We start from the raw sequence: 25,040 nt of genomic DNA, 5'->3' as shown, positions 1-25,040 counted from the left end.
AAAGAGAAACAACTCAAAACTTACAGACAGGAGAAATAAAATGAGTCCCAAATGTGTAACTTTGAAGGCAAAGAAGACACCGATTTCAAAGACGTTTAGCGTCACAAAACGTGGTGCACCAAGCCGTGGTAGGCAATTGGAATGCAACTTCAAAACCATGAGGAAACAAGGTCAGTCTGTGGCAGCTGTCATCCTGAATGCCTTTTCCTCTCCCATGGCGGTTTCACTGGACATGAAAGTGCATAACAGAAGTAAAGTAGAGATGGACATGCCGTGGAAGATGAGGTTCAGTCATGAGCTGCAACACCAAGGGCAGTGCCCAGATGGAGAAAGAGCCTCGTGTCCCTATTCCACGGGCGAGAAGGGCAGGGCCTCAAATGTCAGGAAGGAAGTCAAAGACCTCGGTGGAGAAGCAGCGCCATGGAATTCCCAACACCTCACTATCCATGCTCCTAACATGAAGGAACCTCGCTTTGTGAAATCAGATCTAAAATGGAAGTATTCAGCAAGGAAAAAAATCCCAGAATCGCTTACCATAGCTCAGGAGCTGCAGCAACACACACTTTTCACACAAAGTGTATTGCATTCTGTGTCTTGCTCTATTTTGAATTCACTTCCATTTGAGAAGCTACCAAAAAGAACAAAACCACAGAGTCCAAAGATTTTATCTCCAATGACAGGGAAATCACTTAGTGAACCTTTAATTGTCAAAGCACCGACTGATACCCTATCTGAAAGAGGCCCTGCAAAGGAACTTGCTAGTTCTCTTCCAGAGGAAAAAATAGGGTTACCAAAGGATTTACGAGTGAGAACCCTGAAGTCTTTTGGTATCTACATGCCAGCGTCACCTAAAATTAAAAGGTTGAGAAATGCAGCACTAACCCCTAAGTCTAGAACTGGGAAAGCCCAGATGGCATCGATTTTAAAGACAACTAATATCACTAGGTCTGGTGCCCCCAGCCATGGAAAGGAACAGGTCTACACCTTGGATGACATGGCCAAAGAAATATCTCAAAGTATGTCAAATATATTTATGAATACCTTTTTTTCACCTACACCTGTTTTACCTGCCATCAAAACACACAAAATACTGAAAGCAAAGAAAGACCCATTAAGCAAAAAAGTCAATATTATACAGTTAAAACAAGAGGAAGGGAAAAGAGTGTGTAAATATACCTCTAATAAATGGAGCATCTCAAGCAGCACATCAGAATCAAGATCGCAAAATGAAAAAGAAAAAAAGGGCAAGGAAGTTTTATTCGAAGCAGGTCTACAATTCCTGAATAGGACCGGAAGTAGAAAAGATCAAAATATGCTTATTACAGAGCGAGAAGCGTGGCAACAAGCACTAGCTTTGGAAAATATGTTGGAGTTTATTTGTTCTCCTCTGATAATTCCATTTCAAACTGAAGAGCTGAAAAAGAATATCCTACCACAAACAGACATACTGCATAGAATAAGTGAAAAGAGTTCACGTCTAAAAAGAGGGAAAGCAATGTTTGATGGTCTTTTAATTGATGAGACAGTGTATAGGACTACGTCTGATCAGAGCCCCACAAGGAAGCTGGATGTTCCCAGTGCAGCTTCCCTACAACTTGAAGGAGAAGAGGAAGACATAAAAACTCAAAAAATAACAAAATACACAGTTGATCAAAATATCCCACCTCCCAAGTCAGGGATCTCAGTGCTTGGAGATCCATATAATGAAAGCTCTAGAAGGAAAGTGGGTGGTCGTATTGCCAAGAAACATAAAGAGTTGCCAAGAGATTTACTAACAATATCCATGATGTCTGTTTTACCTGAATCTAAAAGGCAGAAAAAGGCATTAAAATTTCCAGGAAGGAAAGATCTTATGGGTCCCAAATGTATAACAACGAAGGCAAAGAAGCCTCTTTTTTCACAGGTGCTTCATATCACTAAGGATGGTCATCTGTACTGTAGAAAGGAAGAGGAAGGCCATTTAAAGTCTATGATAAAGGACATGCAACAAAATAGAGGTATAGGTGATGCGTTTTTATCTCCCACACCTGTTTCAACTGATAACAAAATAGATATTGAAATTGATAGCACACCAAAAACAGGGACGGATCGACCAAGAGTGAAAATATACAACCATACCTATCCAGAGCTAGAGAAATCACCAAGTGATGGGGAAGCATGGGAGGCCAATTTGGCTGATACACAAAGCAGATCCAGCAACACAGGTAAAATGAATGTGCCACATAAAAAGGAAGAGGAAAACATCCCAGAAATGTTAGCAGAATCAATTCTGCACTATAGTCAACACTTCCATTTCAGTTCCCATCATATGAAAAATCTTGGCCCTTGCAAACCAAAATCTAAACTGAATAGTTCAGAAGGCAGAAGGACTTGGAATTTGTCTTGTGCCATGCAAAATATGAGGCAAGAAGAACACATTAGAGAAACTATTTTAGAGCCTGTTTCTAGAAACGTGATGAATTTTATTCGAGTACAAACATTGAAGAAAAGTCTTCATACTCAAGAGGGAATACAATATATGGTAGGTCTAAAGACCCCATTTCCAAAAGCTAGAAAATCAGAGACTGGTTCCATACAATGTGATGGTCTCTGGGATGGAAATCCGAGGAGGAAATGGGATCGTCCTATTTCTAAGAAAAAGACATGGAATCAAAGTGACTTAGTAAGAACTGTCTTAAAGCCTTTAGATTTCTCCAGCCTTGATTCGTCTGAACCCAAAAGCCAGAGTTACACATTAGAGGTTGCAGACAAGAAAAATACAACGAGTCCCAAGCAGGTAATTCTGGAGGCAGAGAAACCATCAATTTTACAGGTGCTTAATAGCACAAGGTGTCTTACAGGAAGCCATAGAAAAAACCCCCACAAAGTTAAGTACAAGATAAGAGAGAGGCAATGGAATGAAAGTGTGAGAGAGACATTACTCCTCACCACTGAGGGAACCAAGATTCCAACGCCCAAGTTAGTGATTGACCAACTCTCATTCGATACAGCAGCGAGGGACACTCTGTATAATGACAGAACACGTCACAAAAATCTGGGTGGTCTTATTACAGAGAAAAAGGCAGAGTTGGAGGAAAACTTAGCCACAACTCTCTTGGGGCCTTTAGATTTATTCACTCCTGTTTTATCTGACTCTGAAAGCCAAATAAACACAGTACAAGAGAAAATCATACTGAATCCCAGATGTTTAGCTCTGAAGAAAAAGGAGCCACTCATTTCACAGATACTTGAAATCAATAGGCAGTTTGCCACAAAGCAGAGGACAAAACTTAGATCCAATTTAAAAACCAAAATGAACGAGATTTGGCAAGGTAAAAATGTGGCTGTTATATTTACAAATGCCATTTACTTCGCATTGGATACCTCTGACGTTAAAAGGCAAAGCAGATCCAAAACAGAGATAGACAGAGTATCAAGGTTTAGTCCTGTACAACCAACACACATGGAGTCGCCAGTTGAAAGCCGAGTAATTTTACAATCAGTTAATGCCACAGGTCATGCTGCTTTAAGCATTAATAAGGAACAGGAACAGGAACAGCGGATGGACATAGAGAGAGAGAAAACTGTGTTAAATGCAGACCTAAAATCTACAGATGCTTCTACGTCTATTCCACCGCACATAAAAATGGAGCAGTCACCTAGTACCTGGGGTAACTATGAAGAATCTTCTGAAAAGAGAAATGCCCTGAACAAAGCAAAAGTTACAGAGGAAGAAGAGTATGAACAACAGGTTTTGTTTGGAACACCTCCACAAAATACCCAGCCATTTGAGTTTCTACAAACGAGACAGCAAGAACCATGTGTCTCAGGAACCATCCAGAATTCTGCTTATGCTTACAATCCTAAATATCCTAAAATCATAAAACATAAAGCTAATGCAAAAGCAGCAGGTGTGAAAAACACTACGCACACTGAACAGGTAAAATTGAAGGCAAAGAAACCACTTGTTTCCCTGATGTGTAACACAACAGGTTATGGAACCCAAAGCAACGAAAAGGAAACGAGGTGTAACATCAAGAAACAGAAGCCGGGGTTCCAGCAAGGTAAAGCTGAGGTAGAGTTAGTCCTGAAAACTATTTGTGACTCTGGGTCTATTCCACCTCAAATTCAAGCGTTGATGGAAGCAGAAAGGGAGAAAGGCAAGGCACAAAGGCTGACACACATTCCTCCAGAGCCAAAGCTGGAGAAAGCGCTAAACAGAAGACAAATAGCATTTTCACAGTCCATTGCTAAGAGTGCTAAATCAAGAAATATTAAAACACTGAAACAATATATTAGAGAGCAAGAAGAAAAGTACCAAATTGCTTCACCAGACGTTCTCCCACAATGTAAATACCGATTCGTGATGAGCCAGCCACTGAAGAAGGAGCCTGACGATGTCAAATTCACAGTAGATTTGAAAAGACAAGTATATCCTGATCGACATTCACAAAAGAGGGAAACCAACTGCACTACGTTTGACATCTCAAGAATTAGATTACACACAAAACACAAATTCCTTATCACACCAGGAGTAAAGGAGGGAGATGGAGACATGGCCCAACATCCATTTCCAACTCTACAGTGGAGAGAAGTATCCAAGAAAACGGACATTTCCTTAAGTTCAAAAGGACAGAATATGTTTCTTCCAGAGTTGGATGCTTCTCAACAGAAGACGTGCAAGGAGCAGAAACTGCTGAAACAAGGAAGTATTTCAAGGACACACCTGGAGCATACTTTGTATCCCATTATGGAAACTCCTCATTTGGAAAATACAAGAAAGGTCTCTGAGGAAGGTACGTACATTGACAGAAAAAATATTTCACATCTATTGGGAAGAGAAGGATTAAGAGAAACTGATATCTTACAAGGTTCAAAAGGACAGACATTTCTTTGTACAAATGTAGAGGCCCAGCAATATATGTCTGCAGTGCAGAAAGGAGAAGTGAAACCAGATCACGCTCCTGAACGAATTCTGGATTCGTTATCTTGCCCCAGTGAGGAGCCTCTTCATGTAAAAGGGGCAAGAAATACAACAGGGAAAGAAAATGTTAACATGCCTATCGTTTCAAATGTAAATCCATGGAGAAAAGAGAAACCAAAATTAACAGATATTCTGTCAAAATCAAATGGACAGAAAATAAAGTTTTCTAAAAAACAGTGGGCAAAGCAACAAAATAGTTCTAACCAGAAGGAAGAAAATCTTCTGGAATCAGTTTCCTCTTGCATATTGCATCAACTCCATATTGGAAAGCGAAAGAAAGAAGTCTCAGCCAGAGGAATCAGTCCAACAGTTTTGAGCCCAGTGGTAGAGAAAGCATCAAACAAAGCAGATATTCCAGTGGATCAACCTCCATGCTCAGAAGGAATTAATTTGCATATTGGAGGAAGAAAAGAACATCAACAAGAAAATACATGCAAGGCTCTTCTAACATCTGTTTCTCATTCTTTGATGGATATACTTCAGATTAAATTGCTAAGGGTAATGAAAGCATTAAAGGAAGTCGATAGTCCAACGTACCACACTTCAAATACAGAAGGAATTGGCTTGCCTATTGCAGGACGAGAAGAGCAACCAGAATGTATACAACATATTTGTCCAAATCTTGCTTCTGACTCTTCGAGAGATATATTTCAAAGTAAGATGCTGTGTGAAAAGAAGGCATCGGAAGAAGTAGTTAGCACAGTGGATTACACTCCAAGTGCAGAAGGAATTGGTTCACTTATTACAGGAAAGGGAGACCAGCAAGAGAAATGTACTTATGAGGCTCTTCGAAAGTCTGCGTCTCACTCCCAAGTAGGTCTATGTCAAACTGATACCCCAGTGCAAGAAGTAAAACTAGATGGCACAAATAGGATGAACTGTGAATATTCACCTCCACAGGCTAAGAAAGCATTCAAAGGAATGGGTGTTATTGTTGGATATTTTCAAAAAAGTGAAGAAAGACAAAACTTACCCAGTATAGAACAAAGCCAGCAGCACTTGCTGACTCCCTCTGAGAATCTTCTGGAGCATACATCTTACCCTCAAAATGATCTCTGGCTGCTGCCACATTTAACACCTCTGGCAAAGGAAGCATTATCGGAAGTAGGTAGTGTGTCAAGCAGGACAAAAGGATTAGACTTGATTTCTAAAGATCAACTAAATACCGGATGTGAGTATGGCCTGGAATGGACTGTACCCTCGATTCCTCCAAGGCAAACAACAAAACAAAATACAAGGCCACCTTTAGAATCATTCACTAAAACTGTAAAATATCAGAATGTCTCATTGCCGAAAGGAGAGAAATCACTGGATGGGGCGCAGGTAACTGATTCAATATCAGATGTTAGCTCCCCCAAGCTAAGAGTTAGAAAGAATGTGCAATTACGTAAAGCGTATCAAAAAAAGGTGCAAAAAGAGGTATGTCTACCTGGATTATTTTCACATTCTCTTTCTATCCATATGCCTCTTTTGCCTGAAAATAAAAGACAGAAGGATGACTTAAAGCAAGGAGTTAAGAAAGGCATAATACACCCCCAAAGAACTTTGGAGAAATTGGTATTTTCAAATATATTTAATACCAGTGACGGTGGTAGCCCAGGCAATAGACCAGAACTGCAGTGGAGCATAAAAGAGAAAATGGTAAATATAAAACATAGAAAGGTCAAACCTGCTTTGGTTTTGACAAATATATATGAGTGCATCCCTTCTTTACCTTACCTCAAATTGAATAAGAAGACAATTGATGAGATTATCTCAAATAATGTAAAAAGAATAAAACAACCTATATCACAGAAAAAGGAGAAGGAAAGAAGAAAAGTCAATATGAAAGGAATAATGGATCCCAACGTTATCCTGAAAGCAAAGAAATCATCACTGTCACATATACTCAATGAAAAGGAATTGCCAGGGCTGTTGAACATTATAAAACAAGAGAGCAATGTGCAGATAGGTAAAGGTAAATCAGGTGTGAAACTGACAAACCTGTTTACTTCCTTACCATCTCTATCACATCCTAATTTGATTTCAAGAACAAAAGGAGGAAGAGATAAGTCAGGAACACCATGGAACTGCCTTCCACCACTAAACCTCCAGGCATCATCAAATATCAGGAAAACATCATTTGCAGAGTCAATTAATAGAGACAGTTTAAGCAACATAATAGAATCAAAACAACGTTTGCCCCAGAAAAAGAAGGAAGATGGAGACAATATAGTATATATGAAAGATATAAGGGGCTGCAAATGTGCCCCTTTTAAAAGAAAGAAGAAACTTTTTACACATACACTGCATGGAAACGAACCACAGTGGAACAATAAAGAACAAGAGAAAATGATGCAGGAAGATAAGAGTGATCTAGTTGTAGTTCAGAATAAGCCCTATGTTTCCATTCTGTCTTCACCTCACCTGGAATGGGGTCCTGCAGTGAAAGAAGAGGCATACATGCGAGGAGTATCAGGGTTCTGCCTTCCACCATTGACCCTCCAGGAATTGTCAGATGCAGTGATAATATGTGAGGAGCCAACTGATGATATTTTAAGCAGCATAGAAAGATCAAAATATATGTCACAGGAAAATGAAGATAAAGTGGAAATGGCTTTGGAAGAGAAAAGGAATCCCAAAAGAATAGCTTGGGAGGCGAACCAGTCTCCAATTGCACGGGAATTACAGTTGAACATCAAAAAAAAAGAGGAAAAGATGCAGGAAGATAAAGATGAACGAGTTGGGATTCAGAGAAAATCTTGTGTTTCCATCTCTTCTCCGCCTTACTGTGAAGTGGACACAAGAAGGAAAGGAGAAGCAATCATGCTAAGAAAAACAAGATCCTCTTTTCTACAACCAAAACTCCAGGGTTCATCAGATACAGGAAACATAGCACATAAAAAGTCTGTTTATGGTGATAACTCAAACAATGTAAAAAAAGCCAAAGAACATATAATGCAGGAAGAAGAGGGGAGAGTAAAAATGGCAAAAGTCCTACCTTTGGAGAAAAAGAAATCACCAAGTTCACAGGAAATCCAGTTGGACATCAAAGAACAAAAGAAAAAGATACAAAGAATTCAGGGTGAACCAAGTGTGATTTTGACACGTACTTCCATACCTGCTACTTCTTTTAAATTGGATACAAGAATAAAAGAGGCAGACTACAGAGCTGAAGTAAGAAGGTACTCTCTTCCAGAACCATCACACCAGAAATCATCAGATGTAGTGAAAAAAGAAAATAAAGAGTTCATCAAGGGTGATAGCACAAGTGATGTACAAGCAGCAAACGTATATATGCCCCAGAAAGGAAAGGATAGAGGAAAAATAGTAAATATGAAATATATAATGTACTCCAAAGAGACAACTTCCAAGGCAAAGGTATTACCACTTCCACATGTACCCAATACCCCTGGCAGGTGTAGCCCCCAAATTAGAGAAGTACAGACAAACAGAAGAAAAGACTTGGGACATGTACAGGAAAGAAGAAGTGAACTAGATGAGGTTCTGACAGGACCTTGTCTACCTCAGTTTACATTAAGCAAAGTTATAGAAGGCAAGAAAGAGAAGCAAGGAGTAATAAAACCCGGTATTCCATCCTCATGGCACAGGGAATCATCAAATGCAGAGAAATTAAAATACACACTGTCACCTGTGAATGATATCTCAAGTGATTTGAAAAGAACAAAATACATGACACAGAAAGAAGAGGATAAAGCAAATATTTTTGTGAGAGACCTAATGCATCCCAAGTGCTTAGCTTTGAAGGCAAAGAAATCACCCCTTTTCCATATACTCAAAGCAAAGAAACTGCAAGTGAACATCAAAGAGCAAGTGAAAAGGGGGCAAGAAGGCAGAAGGGACACAGTCGTGCTTCTGAGCAAAATTTGTCCTTTTGTCACCTCTTCAGTTCATCTTAAATTTGACACAACAACAGAAGAAGAAGGTGGTCCAGGAATCATAAGGAATTATGTGCCACCCCCTGAGCTCCAAGATTCATTGCCTTCAGTGCAGATAGCACCTCCAAGGTCAACTGATAGCCACAGAAAGAAAGGAAAACAACATCCACCACCAAAAGAAAAGGACAGAGTACAAACAGCAGCCATGAGCGGCTCAGTGCGCGCCAGTGGCACAGATTTCAAGGCAAAGACATCGGCCCCATCTCATGTGTTCAGTGTTGCTGAGCACGGTGCTCTAAGTAGGAGAAAGGAACCATGGCCGAGCATTGAGGAGAGAGTAGAACAGGGGCAGGGAAGAACAGAAGACCTTGATGTGGCTCCAACAAAAACTCCTCCTTCCTCGCCTTCTGTATCTCACCATAGATTGGATGCAGGAACCAAAGGAGACGAAGACTTGCCTGCAGTTGCAGGATTCTCTCCTCCACCATTTCAGCTCCCTGAGTCATCAGGTGCAGGGAAAATCAGATATGCAGAGTCCAGTCAAGGTATTAGCTCATGTAATGTAATAATAAAAACTAATGGACATACGCCATATAGAGAGACAAAGGTCAGAGTAAAAACAAAAGACAAGAAAGATAGAATATACCCCAAAATAATAACTTTGGAAGCCCATACATCCCCACTTACACATCTACTCAGTAGAAACAGACTACCTTTGACTGTCAAAGAGCAAGGGAAGGAAGTGCAGGACAGCAAAGGTGAGCCAGAAATTGTTCTGAGGGAAACTCGTGCCTCCTTACTTTCTCCATCTTACCTGAAATGGGACACTAGCAGGAATGAAAAGGAAGACACAGAAAGAATAGCACAATCCTGTTTTTCACCACTGAAGGTTTATGATCCATTCAATCCAAGCAAAAAAGCAGATGCTAAGTCATTTGATGGTTATTCGTTAAAAGACAAAGATAGACTCAAAACAGGTATTGAAGACAAAGTGCTCCCAAGTGAAAAAGCAGATACTAGGTCATGTGATGGTTATATGTTAAAAGAGGAAGTTAGACTCAAAACAGATACTCAAGACAAAGTGCTCCTGATATCTATGCATCAGAACACAAAGGAATTACCACTTTCACATATACGTGATACCAAAGAATTGAAGTGGAAAATTAAAGAGCAAAAGAGAAGGGTACAGAGAGAGGACAGTGAACTAGTCACAAAACTGAAAAACATTTATACTTCTTTACTGGCTCTACCGTATCTTAAATCTGATACAACAGAAGGAGAGCGGTACATGATAAGAATTACAAAATTGCCTCTCCCACAAGCACAGTCCAAGGAATCATCAGAATATGCTGAAACCAATGAGGGACAACTTTCAAAAGATGTAAAAAAATTAAAAGAACACATGCTACAGAAAGAAGAGAAGGAGAGAGAGAAATATGTGGATATGAATAGTAGAGTGGACCACAATAATATGGATTTGGAAGCAAAAGAATCACCTATTTTACTTACATACAATCTAAGTGACCTTCAGTGGAAAACTAAAGGGCAAGAAGGGAAGGTTCAGGAAGATAAATGGGAGCCGGGTGATGTAACACTGACTGAGACTTGCACTTCTAAATCTTCTCCTCTTCACCTTGACAAAAACACCAGCATCAGAGAAGAGGGCATGCCAATGTTATCAAGACCCTCTTTTCCCCCAGTAAACTTCCAGAAATCATCAGGTTCTGAGGAAGTGGTACATGCAGAGCCAGTGGCTAGTGATACTGTCATCAGTCCCCCAAAAGAAAAACATTTGCCCCAGAACAAGGAAGAGGATGGAGTAGAAAGAGGAAACCTCGTGTCCCCCAAGCATCATGAAAAGGAGATGCAGAAAAGTAAAGATGGACCAGGTATGGTTCTGACCAAATCTTCTACTTCATCACCATCTCTCCCTGCCCTCAAATTGGATAAAGAAGTACAAGTCAATGATGAAATGCTAGCACTTAAAAGGTCTGTTTTGCCGAGAATATCGTATGCAGGGGAAATGGTACATACAGATTCAACTAGTGGTGATACCATGAAAGATGTTCAAAACCTGACCAAATCTTCTACTTCATCACCATCTCTCCCTGCCGTCAAATTGGATAAAGAAGTACAAGTCAATAATGAAATGCTAGCACTTAAAAGGTCTGTTTTGCTGAGAATATCGTATGCAGGGGAAATAGTACAAACAGATTCAATCAGTGCTGATACCATGAAAGTTGGTCAAAACCTGACGAAATGTTCTACTTCATCACCATCTCTCCCTGCCCTCAAAATAGATAAAGAAATACAAGTCGACAATGAAATGCTAGCACTTAAAAGGTCTGTTTTGCCCAGAATATCAAATGCAGGGCCAATAGTACATACATATTCAATTAGTGGTGATACCATGAAAGATGCTCAAAACGAGGAACAACCTATGCCTGAGAAAGAAGAGAGGGAAAGAGAAAAAACGGTAGATAGGAGAGGTGCGATGCACACCAAAGATATAACTTTGAAGTCCAAGAAGTCACCTTCTTCATATATGCTCCACAGAACAGAATTATATCTGAACATTGGAGGGATAGAGCAAAAGAAACAGGAAAGTCAAGGTAAACCACCCAGTACGGTGGTAAGAAACATTTATGTTTCCAAACCTCCAACTAAGCTGAAATTGGATAAAGGTACACAAGTAGATGAAGGAAGGCTTGGAATTAAAAAACCCTCTCTACTTCCACGAATGCTTTCAGCATTATCAGATGCAAAGAAGAGACCAGATATGAAGGGAATTGGTAGTGATGTAATAAAAAGAAAACAACATATGTCAGAGAAAGAAAAAAAGTATGATGTGAAAAAAGTAGATATGAGGCTCAGGACACATCACAAAGAGGCAACGATTTCACCAATACCACATGTCCTTAGTACAAAGGAATTTGTGTTGAATGTTATTAAAGAGCCAGGGGGAAAAGTGCACAAAGGTAAAGATGAACCATGTATGGTTCTGACAAGAACTTTTCTTTCCATCCCATCAGCACCTCTTTATCTAGAGTCAGGGAGCAAAATAGACAAAGACACACCAGGAATCATGGGATCCTCTCGTCCACAGCAGAATCTCCAGGAATCATCAGATACCCAGAAAACAGCAATTAGAGAGTCAGCTGCTGGTGAGAGTGAAATTGTTAAAAATGCAGAACACTCAGTGCCAGAAGAGGCCGTGCAACAGTGGACCTCAAACTTCATGATCAGTGTACAGCGAAGGAAAGAACCTCCACAAGTCAAATCTGAAGGATATTTGAGTCGGTTACTTTTAAATTCACAGCATGAGGACTTTTATTTCACAGGATTTGGTACCATTACAAGTGGGAAAAGGCTGGAATGTTTCTTTTCAGGGCCAGAAGCTCAGGGAGAAAAATACAAACCAGAAACTTTTACTATGGTTCTTTCCTTCCCCATGATGGATCTAACTAAAATCGAAAATCTGAAGAAAGAAACGGAAATAATGAATAACTTAAACCATAAAATAAGTCCTCAGGTTTTAGTTTCACTTCCAAGGAAACTATCCAAGGGCATATATGCCACACTTGGCTCCCCTGTCAGTTCAGAAGGATTTTCTGCTTCAGAGCAAGGTGCCTACCAACAAGAAACTTTATCAAAATCATCTCCAGGATCTGCAGAGTCATGTAAATTTGATAGGCCAGAGGAAGACAGACGAAATAATGAAAAAATAAGTGAAATGTCCTCTCCCAAAGTGTTAGCACCACAGACAAAGGAATCACTTGAGAAAATGAATATCACAGAGTCAAATGACCCCCAAAATATAGAAAAAGAAGTTGTCATGAAAAAGCAAGTGTTGGTGCAGTCTGGGAGTGGACAGAAGACCAGGGTGGATTCTAGCCTTTCTCTGAAGATTCCACTTCAAAATGTAAAGCAGAAGACACCACTGGAAATAGATATGCACAAGCAAACTACAGTGTACCCCGGAATACAAATACTACCAGGAATACACATGGATATTACAGAGTTTGATGCCCAAAGAGGGAACAGGGAGCAGACATTGCTTGTTCCAGAACAAGAGGAACACAGTCTAGAATCACCTCAGAAGTCTATTTCCTCCTGCTGGACTTTTGCACTTCAATCTGGAGATCTGGAGGAAAAAAACAAAACTGACACAAGCTCTACTAGAAATCTGGTGCAAAAAAGGTTACAAATAAAAGAAGAGATATTACAAATAGACACAAATATAGCTGTCCATCTGGAAGACGACAAAATAGAAATGCACAAACACACCGTTGTTAATCTGGAGAAGGAGACAATAAAAATGGACACAAGCAATACAGTAAACCTGAACACTGCATCTCTAAAGGCAGAGGAACCTCAAATTAAGAGTCAGGTAATCACTCATATGGCAAACAGCTGCCTAATCAAGCAAAAACATAAAAAGGAACGAGAAGTGTCTGGTGCAAAACAAAACATTCAGCCACAAAAAATGTTTCAAAAACATGTTCTGGATTCATTTTACGCCTATATTCCTCTTTCTCCCAAATTTGGAGGCCAGAAAGGCAGATTAACAATAGCAGACTTGAAAAGAGAATTGAGCCCCAAATATTTAAATATGAAAACCCCAAAGCATCCAGTTCTACAGATTCTAGGCAATACAGGACATGGTACTCCAAGCAATCGAAAGAAATTAGAGTATAACTTTAACAAACCAAAGAAAATAGCTTTGTGGAGAGAAGATGCCTCAGGAATATTTGTCAGAAGTCTTTCTATTTCCATGATGAGTCCATCTCAGACTAAAGAAACAGTAAAATCTGAGATAAACCTAGAAAGAGCAAAGAGAACCTGTCTTTCAAAATTCCAGAAGAAATCACCAAACGCTAGTGAAACTATGAAGAGGGACAGCTCAAGCACTGTAAAAGAAGGGGACCAGAATTTTACAAAGACAGTTCCACAGGATTCCCAGCCCTTCATGGTGGATGAACGACAAATGCACAAACTTCCTAGTGTCAAATCAGAAGCAAACCTTAGCAGTGAAATATATAAAAATTTAGCTCCACAAACAAAAGAAAGTGTTGTTCCACGCGATGATATCTCAAGGATCGTAAAAGAACCTGACTTGCTTATGATCAAGCAAGAGAAGGCACCAAAACCCATTCAGACACCTACAGAGTGTCCATTCATGTCTAAAGATCCAAAGGAAAATGTGGAAACTCACATGAGAAGTACCCTAAATATGAAGAGTTTTCCTCCATGGGTAGAAGAACCACAAGATGAGACTCAACTATTTGATACCATGGAGTGTGCCTCGCCACCCAAGCATAGGGATCAGAGTGAACCTGTGCAGGACACAGCCATACAAAAGGTCCAGCAACAAAAAACTTCTCCAGGAACTGTGCCTGTACCACCCCAAGTTAAAAGTAATGAAATAAAAATAGTGGCAGATAGTCCAAGTGCAGAAAGTTTACTTCCTCTTTATGAAGCGATTAAAAATGTCATTGAATCCCAGGTAAAAAATATGATTCGAGACAAATTTTTTCCTAATATACTGGAAAAAGTAAAAGACAATAAGACTGATGATTGGAAGTCACCACCTTTGGCAGGGGGTCCAGATGCAACATCCATGACAATATGTCACAAATTGCAGCCAAAACCTATTTTAGAAAATTTTACTTGCAAAGAAAAAACCAAGCCCACTAATCATTTAGAGTCAAAAGCACCTGAAATAAAACTGAATTTGATACCAGAGGTGGTAAAACAATCCTTCCAAAAGTTCAACTTTTATCAAAAACTGGCTATTTCAAAACATAACAGTTGGAAGCTCTATCCAAGACATAAAAAAATGTTCTTTTTGTCTCTGGAAGGGATTGATACTATAGAATTTAACCTAAAGCACAAATACCAAAAAGACTCACCTCCTGTCAGCTGTATGAAGTCACTGATTGTTAATGATGTTTCAAGGGGCAGTGAAAAGATCATTACAAAGTTAAAGAGTATAAATGAGCTAGAAAGTGGAACATCTCCTTTGACTTCTGCTAGAGAGATGACATTGCCTCATATTCTCCAAAACTATTCAGTAGGAGAAAAAAACAAACTTCTCATACACTTTTCTATGAAAACACTGGAGATTCAAATGAAAGCCTTTCCCAGAATTGTAAGAGAATCTTACACGATGGCCAGGGCTCAGGATGGAAGGAAACCTTTATCTAAATGTATTCATTCTGGTGTCAAAGTACCAAAACGAAAAAACAGAGTTTTGTTACTTTTTGAGGAAAAATCTCTTCATCAAATAGATCTTGATTTACAATACAAATACCTTCATTTTCTCCTGGGCTCTCCAGTCAAAAGTATGTTCCCTAAGCCAAATGCACTTCCCAAACATATTCTTAAATTACAGACAGTTGCAATACGTAAAAAAATAGACAATAGTGGAGAAAGTGGTGGTCTTTCCATTGATACAAGCCTGTTAGAAGAACATATCTCTTTCAAAAAGCAAAGTTTCCATGAAAACTCATCATTAGTCAGAAATTTCTTGGAGCCCACCCAGGTGTGTGCCTCTGACCCTGATCAACACAACACAGTGCAGAAAGATACCATGGCTCTTTCAAAGTTAAAATCTCATGTGACTCCAGAAAAAGATAAACGATGTCATGTATGGTTTCAAGAAACAAATACATGTGAATCTGTTGACTTAAAGACTCAGGAAAAGACTCAGGATTTAGTTGATTCCCATTCAATTCAGAATTTTGAAGGTTTTACTGATAGTCAGACAAATATTGAGAGTTCAGATAACTTGGAGGAATGCTCAGCTCTTGATGTACACGAGAGTGAAGAATGTATGTTTTCAGATGCCAACCCTTATTTAAGTTGGAAATCACAGAATATTCTGTTTGAATTACAGAAAGGCATGCCTGTGGAAAATCTCTACAAGAAGAAAAAAATCAAAACTGATTTGAAACCACTTTACAGTGAAGATTCAGGTTCCCATCATATTAGAGGCTATCAAAAACATTCCTCAATTGTGACACCACCTTCTTATGAATCCCACAAAAGCAGGAAACATAGGTCATCCTCCAAAATGACACCACCTTCTTATGAATCTCACAAAAGCAGGAAACATAGTTCATCTTCCAAAATGCGACCTCCTGACCCATGGTGTCACAGTTCCTTAAATACTGTAGAGGTTTTGTCTGTATCATCTTCCATTCCGTTCAGTGAAGAGAAGCTTTCGCAGACTACAAGGAGCGGAAAATGTTATTCTTTAGTCCCCTTAATGGAATCAGACATTAAATTACATCTTGCAAAAAGCCAAGGCAAACCTCACAGGCATTCAGAAAGCAAAGAACGGAAGAAGGCCAAAATGGATATATCTAGAAAGAACAACACTCCTTGGGAATGTGATGACAGTTATACACAGAGTAAAGAGAAACACACAAGAAAGGAGAAAGTACGGGATTATGAGTCAGAAAGATCAGATTATTTCCCAAGCAAACATAAGTCAGCATCAAAACCTCCTCAAGAGGATATCAGCTTCCATTCTGAAGGAAAACAAAACCAGCCATTTTTTTATGCCTGTATACCATCAGACTCGCTGGAGATTATACCCCAAACCGTTCGCTGGACTATTCCCCCCAGCACTTTAAGGAAGAAGAACTTCAGAATTCCCCTGGTGGCCAAGATTTCAAGTTCTTGCAACATATGGAGTTCATCCAAAAAGCTGCTGGGGTCGCTGTTAGGGTCCTTCAGCCTTGCTCGTCAAAAATGATGTTACCATATCAAGATTCATCTCGAGGGGAAAGCTGGTCACTCTTGTGATATTCTTTGAAAAATACAATCATATAAAGTCAAATGGTTTCCTCATGAAGTGTTTTCTAAACTGATACCTTTTATTTCTACAGTAGATTTGCACAGTTCTGGGAGGGATGGATGGGAAAGCAGATGATTTCCGGTTTGGTCCAGCCATGCGTGAAATCTCCCCTCAGTTTATGCTACCTCCTTATAATCCCCAGAGGAGAAGCCCACAGATGCCCAAGCCCCCTTCCCACCCTTCCCACGCCCCCCCCCATGACTGAAGGGTGAGTCGGAGGAATTGTAGCCCATACATGAGATTGGGAGCACCCTGAAAGGTAGGAGGACATAGATACTGAAGGGAGACAGTTTCAAGTAGCAGCGAGGGTTCAACAATGTCAGATGTCACAAGATACAGGGATAAGTACTGGTTTTGAGAACCCAGTTTCCTCTGACGGCTTTGTCCTTGTCCCCAACCACAAGTGGAACCCACAGCAGCTCTGTGACCCGTACCTGCTCACCACCTGCCATGGCTAGGGCATCAAGGCACTTGGGGACCTCGGCACAGAGCACCTGCCACTGCATCCTCTGGGAGGGGCAGGGAGCCGCCCCACAGCACTGCCAGGTGAAGGGAGACACCTCTCAGTGCACCTGAACTACCTGCCCTCCTCTTACCACCTGCCCTGGGCTGCCAGGGCCCTGGTGGGGGATGGAGCAGGTCCACCTGTAGACAGAGGTGATTGCGAGATGCAGTGTGATCTGGAGCACTACCAGCAGTGCACCCTCACCTTTGCCCTCAGGGTTGGTGACCCCGCCCCCTGCCCCCAGGCTCTTGCAGGAGGCCCAGGAAAGCTGAGTTGACCCAGGGGCTGCCAGGAGAAGAACCCAGATGTGTGAGATTGGGGGTGGGGTGGTGGTGGAATTTTTAGCGCCAAGTGAATTTTTTTGAATGTATTTTGTACTGGCTTATTTCTTGTATGTAAATAAAATATTGGTCTCATTTGGAAAACAAAAACATTTTTTTTGCCTCATAAAAATTCCATAATGTTAATCATTTGATTATATTTTTCATATCACCATTATATTCATGCTAGGATAACAATGCTTCCTCTATTATAAATGCTACTTGATCTCTTTAAAACACATATTTCCTATGTGTGGAATATTTGGGCATGCTTAATAAAATACAAAACTATAAAAATTTCCAATTTGTTTTTTACCAAGGAAAGTATCTAATTGTATACAACTTACACACAACTTCTAATTTTAATAATAGAAACAATGAAATTGTTTCACTTCTTGACATTTATCAAGACTTTAACTCCCCAAGACAGGCACTACAGCCACGCACTAGATTCTGTCATCCGTATGATGGTCTTGGCATCTGAGTCATGTCTGTTGGGTTTGACAATCAAATTGAGTATTTTACTACTTTTTATTATAGAGAATTTTGAGCATACACACACAAAAAAGACAATAGTATAATGTACCTCTATGTGCCCCTCACTCAGCCCTTAAACTTAACCTATTGTCATACCTGCCTCATCCACTTCTCCATTAGTGTTTTGAAACAAATTACAGGTATATAAATTTATCTAAAAATATTTTACATATCTCTACAAGATAACTATTTTTAACAACCATCTCATATCTAAGAAGTAACAATAATTACGTAATATCAAATATTCAGTCAGATGATTTCCAACTATCTCATGAATGTCATTTTCTAATAGTTCCCATTCCATTGCTTTTTTTTTTTTTTACAATTTTTTCAAATTGAAGAAACCAGGTTGTTTGTTCTGTAGAGTTTCCCACAACCTGCAGTTTGCTGATAGTGTCCCCATTTCAGATTGAAATTATTTAACTTTGAATTCCTGCTTGTTCCTTAAAAGGTCTTTAAATAGATTACACAGTGTGCACCATTTAGAGTAAAATGCAGTGTTTCAGAAGACTGCCTGTCACTTCTGGCAATGCAAATTAGAGCTGTCACAGCTATAGGGCTATTATATATTTATCTGCTGTATAGAGCTGTCCTATAGTTACATGTTCTCTAGGGCTGTTATATAGTTATATGTTATAGAGAGCTGTTATATACTTAGAGCTGTTATAGCTGAAATAGCAAAATTTTTTACCATCAATGGTAGGGAGGGATTAAGTGACTAGTTCTCGTATTGTGAAGAACTTGCACTGAGACATCAAATGTCTATTTGTCATTCTATTTGAAAAATATTACAAAATTTTGAATACCAAATTAGATATGAAAGGGAATATTTATTTAGAGTGAGAAATCAATACACATTTCAAATTGTATAAAGCTGATCAAACTAAAACCATCATGAGTCCAAAAAAAAATAACTGCTTTTTATACTTGTTATTAACTGCTTAGTACACTTTTTTCCTACTTTTTTTTTTTTGGCTGCATGCTCTTTGATCACCCTTCATAAAACAACAATTTTGTAATACAATTTTTCCTATAGAGATCAAAAGTAAACCAGTCTTCTGGGGGTTGATCAACACTTGTTGTTTATTATTAACAATTTAGAAAGTTCAGGCACCTTTGCTGACTCAGTGACCATTTAGCACACCATTTCATCTGGAACCACCAGACTTCATCCGAACAGGATGTAGAAAGTACTGTAAGATGCAAGCTGACAAGCTGAGATGCATAAAAAATGTGTTACTTTGCCCACAGATGCCCTTGCTGTTTGTGGTACTAGTATAGGTTTGTACTCCAGAAACAAATATCATAAACTCTATGTCATGGAATCCTCATTAAAAAAGAAAGTATAGTGACTGCATCTGCTCTTTTGATTATCTTCCTTTTGGAAAAGAACGTCCTTTTTGACTAGGTGTTGTAGAGAATGATTTATAGCTTATAATCTTACACACCTGATGCATGGAAGACTTTTCCAGTTTGCTATCCAAATCTTCCAAGTCTTGTTTCTCCTCTGTTACACATATTCCTCCTGCTCTGGGCACTGTAGGAAGCTATATAGCCTTGCACCCTCAAGTCCCAACCTGGGATGTGTCCTTCCCAGTGGGCAGGATTCCTAGAACTTATCTCTATACCAGGATGGCCAGCATAGTTATAGACAGAAGTGAATGTCAATCACATAAACATGAAGCCCACTAAAACCAAACTAAATGCATCCTGACTCAACTTCCCCTGAGCCTAAACCCCCAAACACGAAGTCAGATGTGACAAAGTGTAAATCAAAGTGGAAAGCAAGAATACTTTTAACTAATTGGAGTTAAAATGTCTCACTCTCACAAATCTTTGAGGCCCTGAAGCTCAAGCTTCTTTAGCCTTTATGGTACATCTGCTTATGCAAATCAGATTATATTAATTAATTAATTTCCATATTCTAGCAACAAACATTTATTCAGTGTCTGCCATGTGCCAGGCCTTGTCCTGGGTGCCGGACCTAACAAAGCACAATCTCAACTTGGGAAGCTCACAGTTAACAGGTCGAGAAGAGACAGTCTTGCATACGTACACAAACAAAGCCTGGGGCATCTAATTTCCCCAACACATATGCATATCTTCCTGGTATCTTTGCTGGAGAAAACAAAAGCAGTTCTGAGGCCAAAATTATTTGTCCTAAGCCATCTGTCAAGAATTACCCATTTGGAATGGGTATTGGCAAAATGATGAACACCCAAGCCAAATCTTCTGGTGACCCACATGGCCTGCCTTCTTTTAGACGCACAAGACTCTGGAGGAACCAAGGCATGTGTTTCCTCCTGGCTTTAAAGACCCAAGTTACAACAGATGGTGATGGTGTAGCCATGAGCCGTTAAAACTGGAGAGAGAGATTTAGGCTTGTGTTTTGAGGTAACGAGGGAACTTGGGAGGACAGAGACAGCGTTTGTCATAAGCAAGATGTACACTTAGGTCTGAGAATTTCCTAGTTCTACTGCGTACAACTACACCCCTGCAAGGCCGGACGCATTACTTGGAAGAAATAGAGAAAGCAGCAGGAATTCATCCTTGAGTCAGAGGTTACCAAACTTTCTCAGGGCTTTCAGTGCCTCTGGTTTTTTTCATTACACTCCTAGGGCAAAATAAATAAGCCAACAATTCTGCATATTAAGTAGCATAGGTCCAAACAACTTAATTATGATTTATATCTTAACCACTTAGGAGTTGCTTGAAAAAAAAGCAATATAAATCAAAAGAAAAAAATATTTTTATTTCATTCTTAAATAACCACACTTACTAGTTGGATGTGTATACCTCTTGGGCCCTGCACAACGTTTCAAACTTTGGGAATCAGACTGGACACTTCACGTTGATTTTTGTGCAGTACTTGCTTTTCTTTTCGCAACAGCTAAAAACCTCAGCTTCACATAGAATTTACATAATGCAAAGGAACGTAGCACCATTGAATGATTGTGAAGTCCCTTGAGCTAGTAGTTCATGCTGTGTCCAACAGATGTCGCTGTGTTTCCCTCACAATTTAAACCAATTCCACGTGGCCACAGGGCATAGGTTTGGGACCGCCCAGAAACACTAACAAAGGGAGCAGGCGAAATAAAAGCCCCGAGAAAAGACTGATCTCTGTACCCAAAGGACCAGGGAATGGGAAGCTGAGCAGTACAGAACCCTTTTCACAATACCTGGTCTTTTCCAAATACCACGAATAAATCACACCCTTTCCTCTCTCCACTGGGAACAGTGCCGGTGTAGACTGTTCCCTGTCTATGAGCTGACACATGGCCCCATCCTACCAGCCCAGAGGTAAAGTGTCCACAGAGCCTGAGGGTGGTGCCCAGACTTCCACCAAATAAGGTAACTAGCTGGCCAGTTAGAAGATTTATAGTGGAACTAGAAAAAAGTCCAGAATATCTTCAAATATTACTCATCACACCAAGAACCAGGAGCATCTCATCTCACCTCAGTGAGAAAAGACAAGAATCTGTGTAAGATTTTAAATCAGTCATCATAAAAAATGCTCCAATGAGCAATTATGAACACTCGTGAAACAAATGAAAAAAAAAATAATAAAGACACAGAAAAGAAATACAGGGTAAAAGGAAGAGTCAGTTGAAATTCTTCAAGCTGGAAAATGAAATAAAAGGCTCATTGAATGCGCTCAGTAGCAGAAAATGGAAATGACAAAAGAATCAGTGAGAAACTCCCAAACAGGATAAACCCAAAGAAATTCATGCCAAGATACATCACCATAAAATTTTTGAAAATAAAAACAAAGGGACTTCCCTGGTGGTCCAGTGGTTAAGAATCTGCCTTCCAATTACAGGGGACGTGGGTTTGATCCCTGGTTGGGGAATTAAGATCCCACACACCACAGGGCAACTAAGCCCGCACACTCTGGAGCTGCTGTGCCACAACTAGAGAGAAGCCCGCATACCCCAACGAAGAGCCCATGTGCCGCAATGAAAGATCAACTACTGAGCCCATATGCCACAACTATAGAGCCCGCAAGCTGCAGCTACAGAGCCCACACGCCACAACTAGAGAGAAGCCCGCGTGCCACAATGAAAGATCCTTGGGGGTGTGCTCAGAGCAGGGGGTCTGAAGAAATGGCTCGTCTGTTTACAACACACCCAACAGGAATCAGGGTTCATTGTGACAAGGGGCACAAAACTTGTGGCCTTCCTATGAACATATACCCAACACGTATAAAATAAATAAATTAAAAAAAAAAAAAAAAAGATCCTGCGTGCCGCAGCTAAGACCTGACGCAGCCAAAAATAAATAAAATTTTTAAAAAAATCATTACATAGGCAAAAAGTTGTTTAAAAAAAAGAAAAACAAAGAAATATATTGAAAGCACTCTCTGCTATTCAATACCTTCCAGTGAAGCCCCGTTTTACTCAAAAAAATCAAAGTCCATACAACAGCCTCCAAGGTGCTATGTGATCTGGCTCTTTACTAACCTTCCAAGCTCATCTTATATTTCTCTTTCGTTGACTACATTCTAGCCACACAGGCCTCCTTTCTGTCCCTTGAATATACTAGGTATGCCTCCACTTGGGGTCTTTGCTCTAGTTATTCCCCTTCTCAGAATTCTCTTTTCCCAAATATTTGTTTAATTAATTGAATGACAAGAGTGGTAAAATGCGAATAGCTACCAGACACACATTCTAAAAGGCTTCCATTATTTCACTAAAATATTCTATACTGGCTTCCCCAGGTGCTACTCTGATAACATCCAGGTGTTATCTTGAATAATATGCACTTCTAGTGTCCAGATTATTGTCCCTTGTACTATCATTCAATAATAGCAACTAGTAGGAATTTTTAGAAATAGTCATTGCCAAGTACTGTGCCAGGGAGAGCAAGATGGACCTAGAGTGAATTCAGTCAAGTTACAGGATACAAAATCAATATACAAAAATCTGTTGTGTTTCTATACACTAATAATGAACTATCAGAAAGAGAAATTTAGAAAACAATTCCATTTACAATTGCATCAAAAAGAATAAAATACCTAGGAATGAATTTAACCAAGGACATGAAAGATCTGTTCACTGAAAACTATAGGACATTAATGGAAGAAATTGAACAAGACACAAATAGATGTAAAGATATCCATGCTCATGGATTGGAAGAATTAATATGGTTAAAATGTTCATACTACCCAAATCAATCTACAGAGTCAATGCAATCCCTGTCAAAAGTCCAATGGCATTTTTCACAGAACTAGAAAAACAATCCTAACATTTGTATGAAACCACAAAAGACCCCAAATAGCCAAAGCACTCTTCAGAAAGAAGAACAAAGCTGGAGGCATCAAGCTCCCTGATTTCAAACTATACTTCAAAGCCATAGTAATCAAAACATATGGTATTGGCATAAAAACAGACACATAGATCAATGGAGCAGAATAAAGATCCCAGAAATAAATCCATGCATATGTGGTCAATTAATCTACAACAAAGGAGGCAAGAATATACAAAGGGGAGAAGGCAGTTTCTTCAATAAATGCTGTTGAGAAAACTGGACAGCCACGTGCAAAAGAATGAAACTGGACCACTATCTTATACCATACACAAAAACTAACTCAAAATTTATTAAAAACTTGAATGTAAGACCTGAAACCATAAAACTCCTAGAAGAAAACATAAATGGTAATCTCCTTGACATCAATCTTGATGATTTTTTGGATTTGACACCAAAAGCAAAACAAGAGGAAAACAGGAAGAAGAAGAAGAAGGAGGAGGCAGAGGCGGAGGAGGCGGAGGACTGCATCAAAAAAGTTTCTGCACAGAAAAGGAAACCATCAACAGAAAAGGCAAACCTACTTAATGGGAGAAAATATTTGCAAATCACATATCTGGTAAGGGATTAATATCCAAAATGTATAAAAAACTCATACAACTCAATAGCCAAAAATCTAACGGAATCACTTTGCTGTACACCTGAAACTAGTACAATATTGTAAGTCAACTATACTTCAATTTTTAAAAAGACAAGAAATAACAAGTTTTGGCAAGGATTCAGAGAAAAGGGAACCCTTGTGCATTATTGGTGGGAATGTAAATTGGTGCAGCCACTATGAAAGACAGTATGGACGTCCCTCAAAAACTTAAAAATAGAGCCACCATATGGTCCAACAATTCCACTTTCTGGATACTTATCCAAAGAAAATGAAAACACTAATTCAAAAAGATACATGCACCACTATGTTCGTTGCAGTATTATTGACAATAGCCAAGACAGAAACAACCTCAATGTCCACTGATGGATAAATGGGTAAAAAGGATGTGATTGATATATATATATATTTTTTCAGCCATTAAAAGAAAGAATGAAATCTTGCCATTTGTGACAACATGGATGGACCTTGAGGGCATTATAATAAGTGAAAGAAGTCAGACAGAAAAAGATATGATCATATGATCTCATATGTGGAATCTAAAAACAAGCAAAAAAACAAAAAACAAAAAACCCAAACTCATGGATGTAGAGGACAGATTGGTGGCTGTCTGAGGTATGGGGTGGGGTGTAGAAGAAATGCGTGAAATGGATCAAAAAAAAAAAATCCAGAGGGAGAGGGAGATGGGGGGAAGCAATTCTATTACTTGCAGCAACGGCAATAGCTTGATACAACTTAACATTCCATTTCTTCTAAACTTCATAGTTCCCTGCAGGGAGAACATACTACCAAATTCCTATATTTTTACTTATTTCATTTTACAACATATAAATTTCATATTTAAGATGTTTGCTAGTTTAAAAATAAAACAACTGTCAAAGATCTATTCCTGATTCCTCTGGACAACATACAAACAATTCCATGACTTTCCCAGCAACTCAGATAGACATTCCCCCTAAAGATCCAGAAAAGCATAGTACTGCATCTTAGCCAACTCATTAGTAGATTTAGAACATGCACATCATCATAGGATTACAAGAATTATTACAAAATAAGCCATATCACCTCTCC

General features: G+C 39.3%; 2 protein-coding genes across 4 annotated transcripts in view; one reads left to right on the top strand and one right to left on the bottom strand.

Moving 5' to 3' along the window:
- The window catches only part of LOC309616027 (uncharacterized protein), a 75,814-nt gene that overhangs the window by 22,586 nt on the left and 28,188 nt on the right, over positions 1–25,040 (bottom strand). The window lies entirely within an intron of this gene.
- The window catches only part of CCDC168 (coiled-coil domain containing 168), a 40,845-nt gene extending 15,805 nt beyond the window's left edge, over positions 1–25,040 (top strand). The window contains exon 4 of the mRNA XM_082365768.1: positions 1–25,040. This exon is cut by the window's left edge and continues 6,444 nt beyond it. Coding sequence (XP_082221894.1) covers positions 1–16,603 — 16,603 coding nt within the window. The 3' untranslated portion in view covers positions 16,604–25,040.

This window comes from Balaenoptera borealis (genome assembly GCF_965194805.1).
Source record: "Balaenoptera borealis genome assembly, chromosome: 18".
NCBI lineage: Eukaryota > Metazoa > Chordata > Mammalia > Artiodactyla > Balaenopteridae > Balaenoptera > Balaenoptera borealis.
Note: the sequence above shows the minus strand (reverse complement) of the source record. Positions and strands in the feature narration are given on the sequence as shown.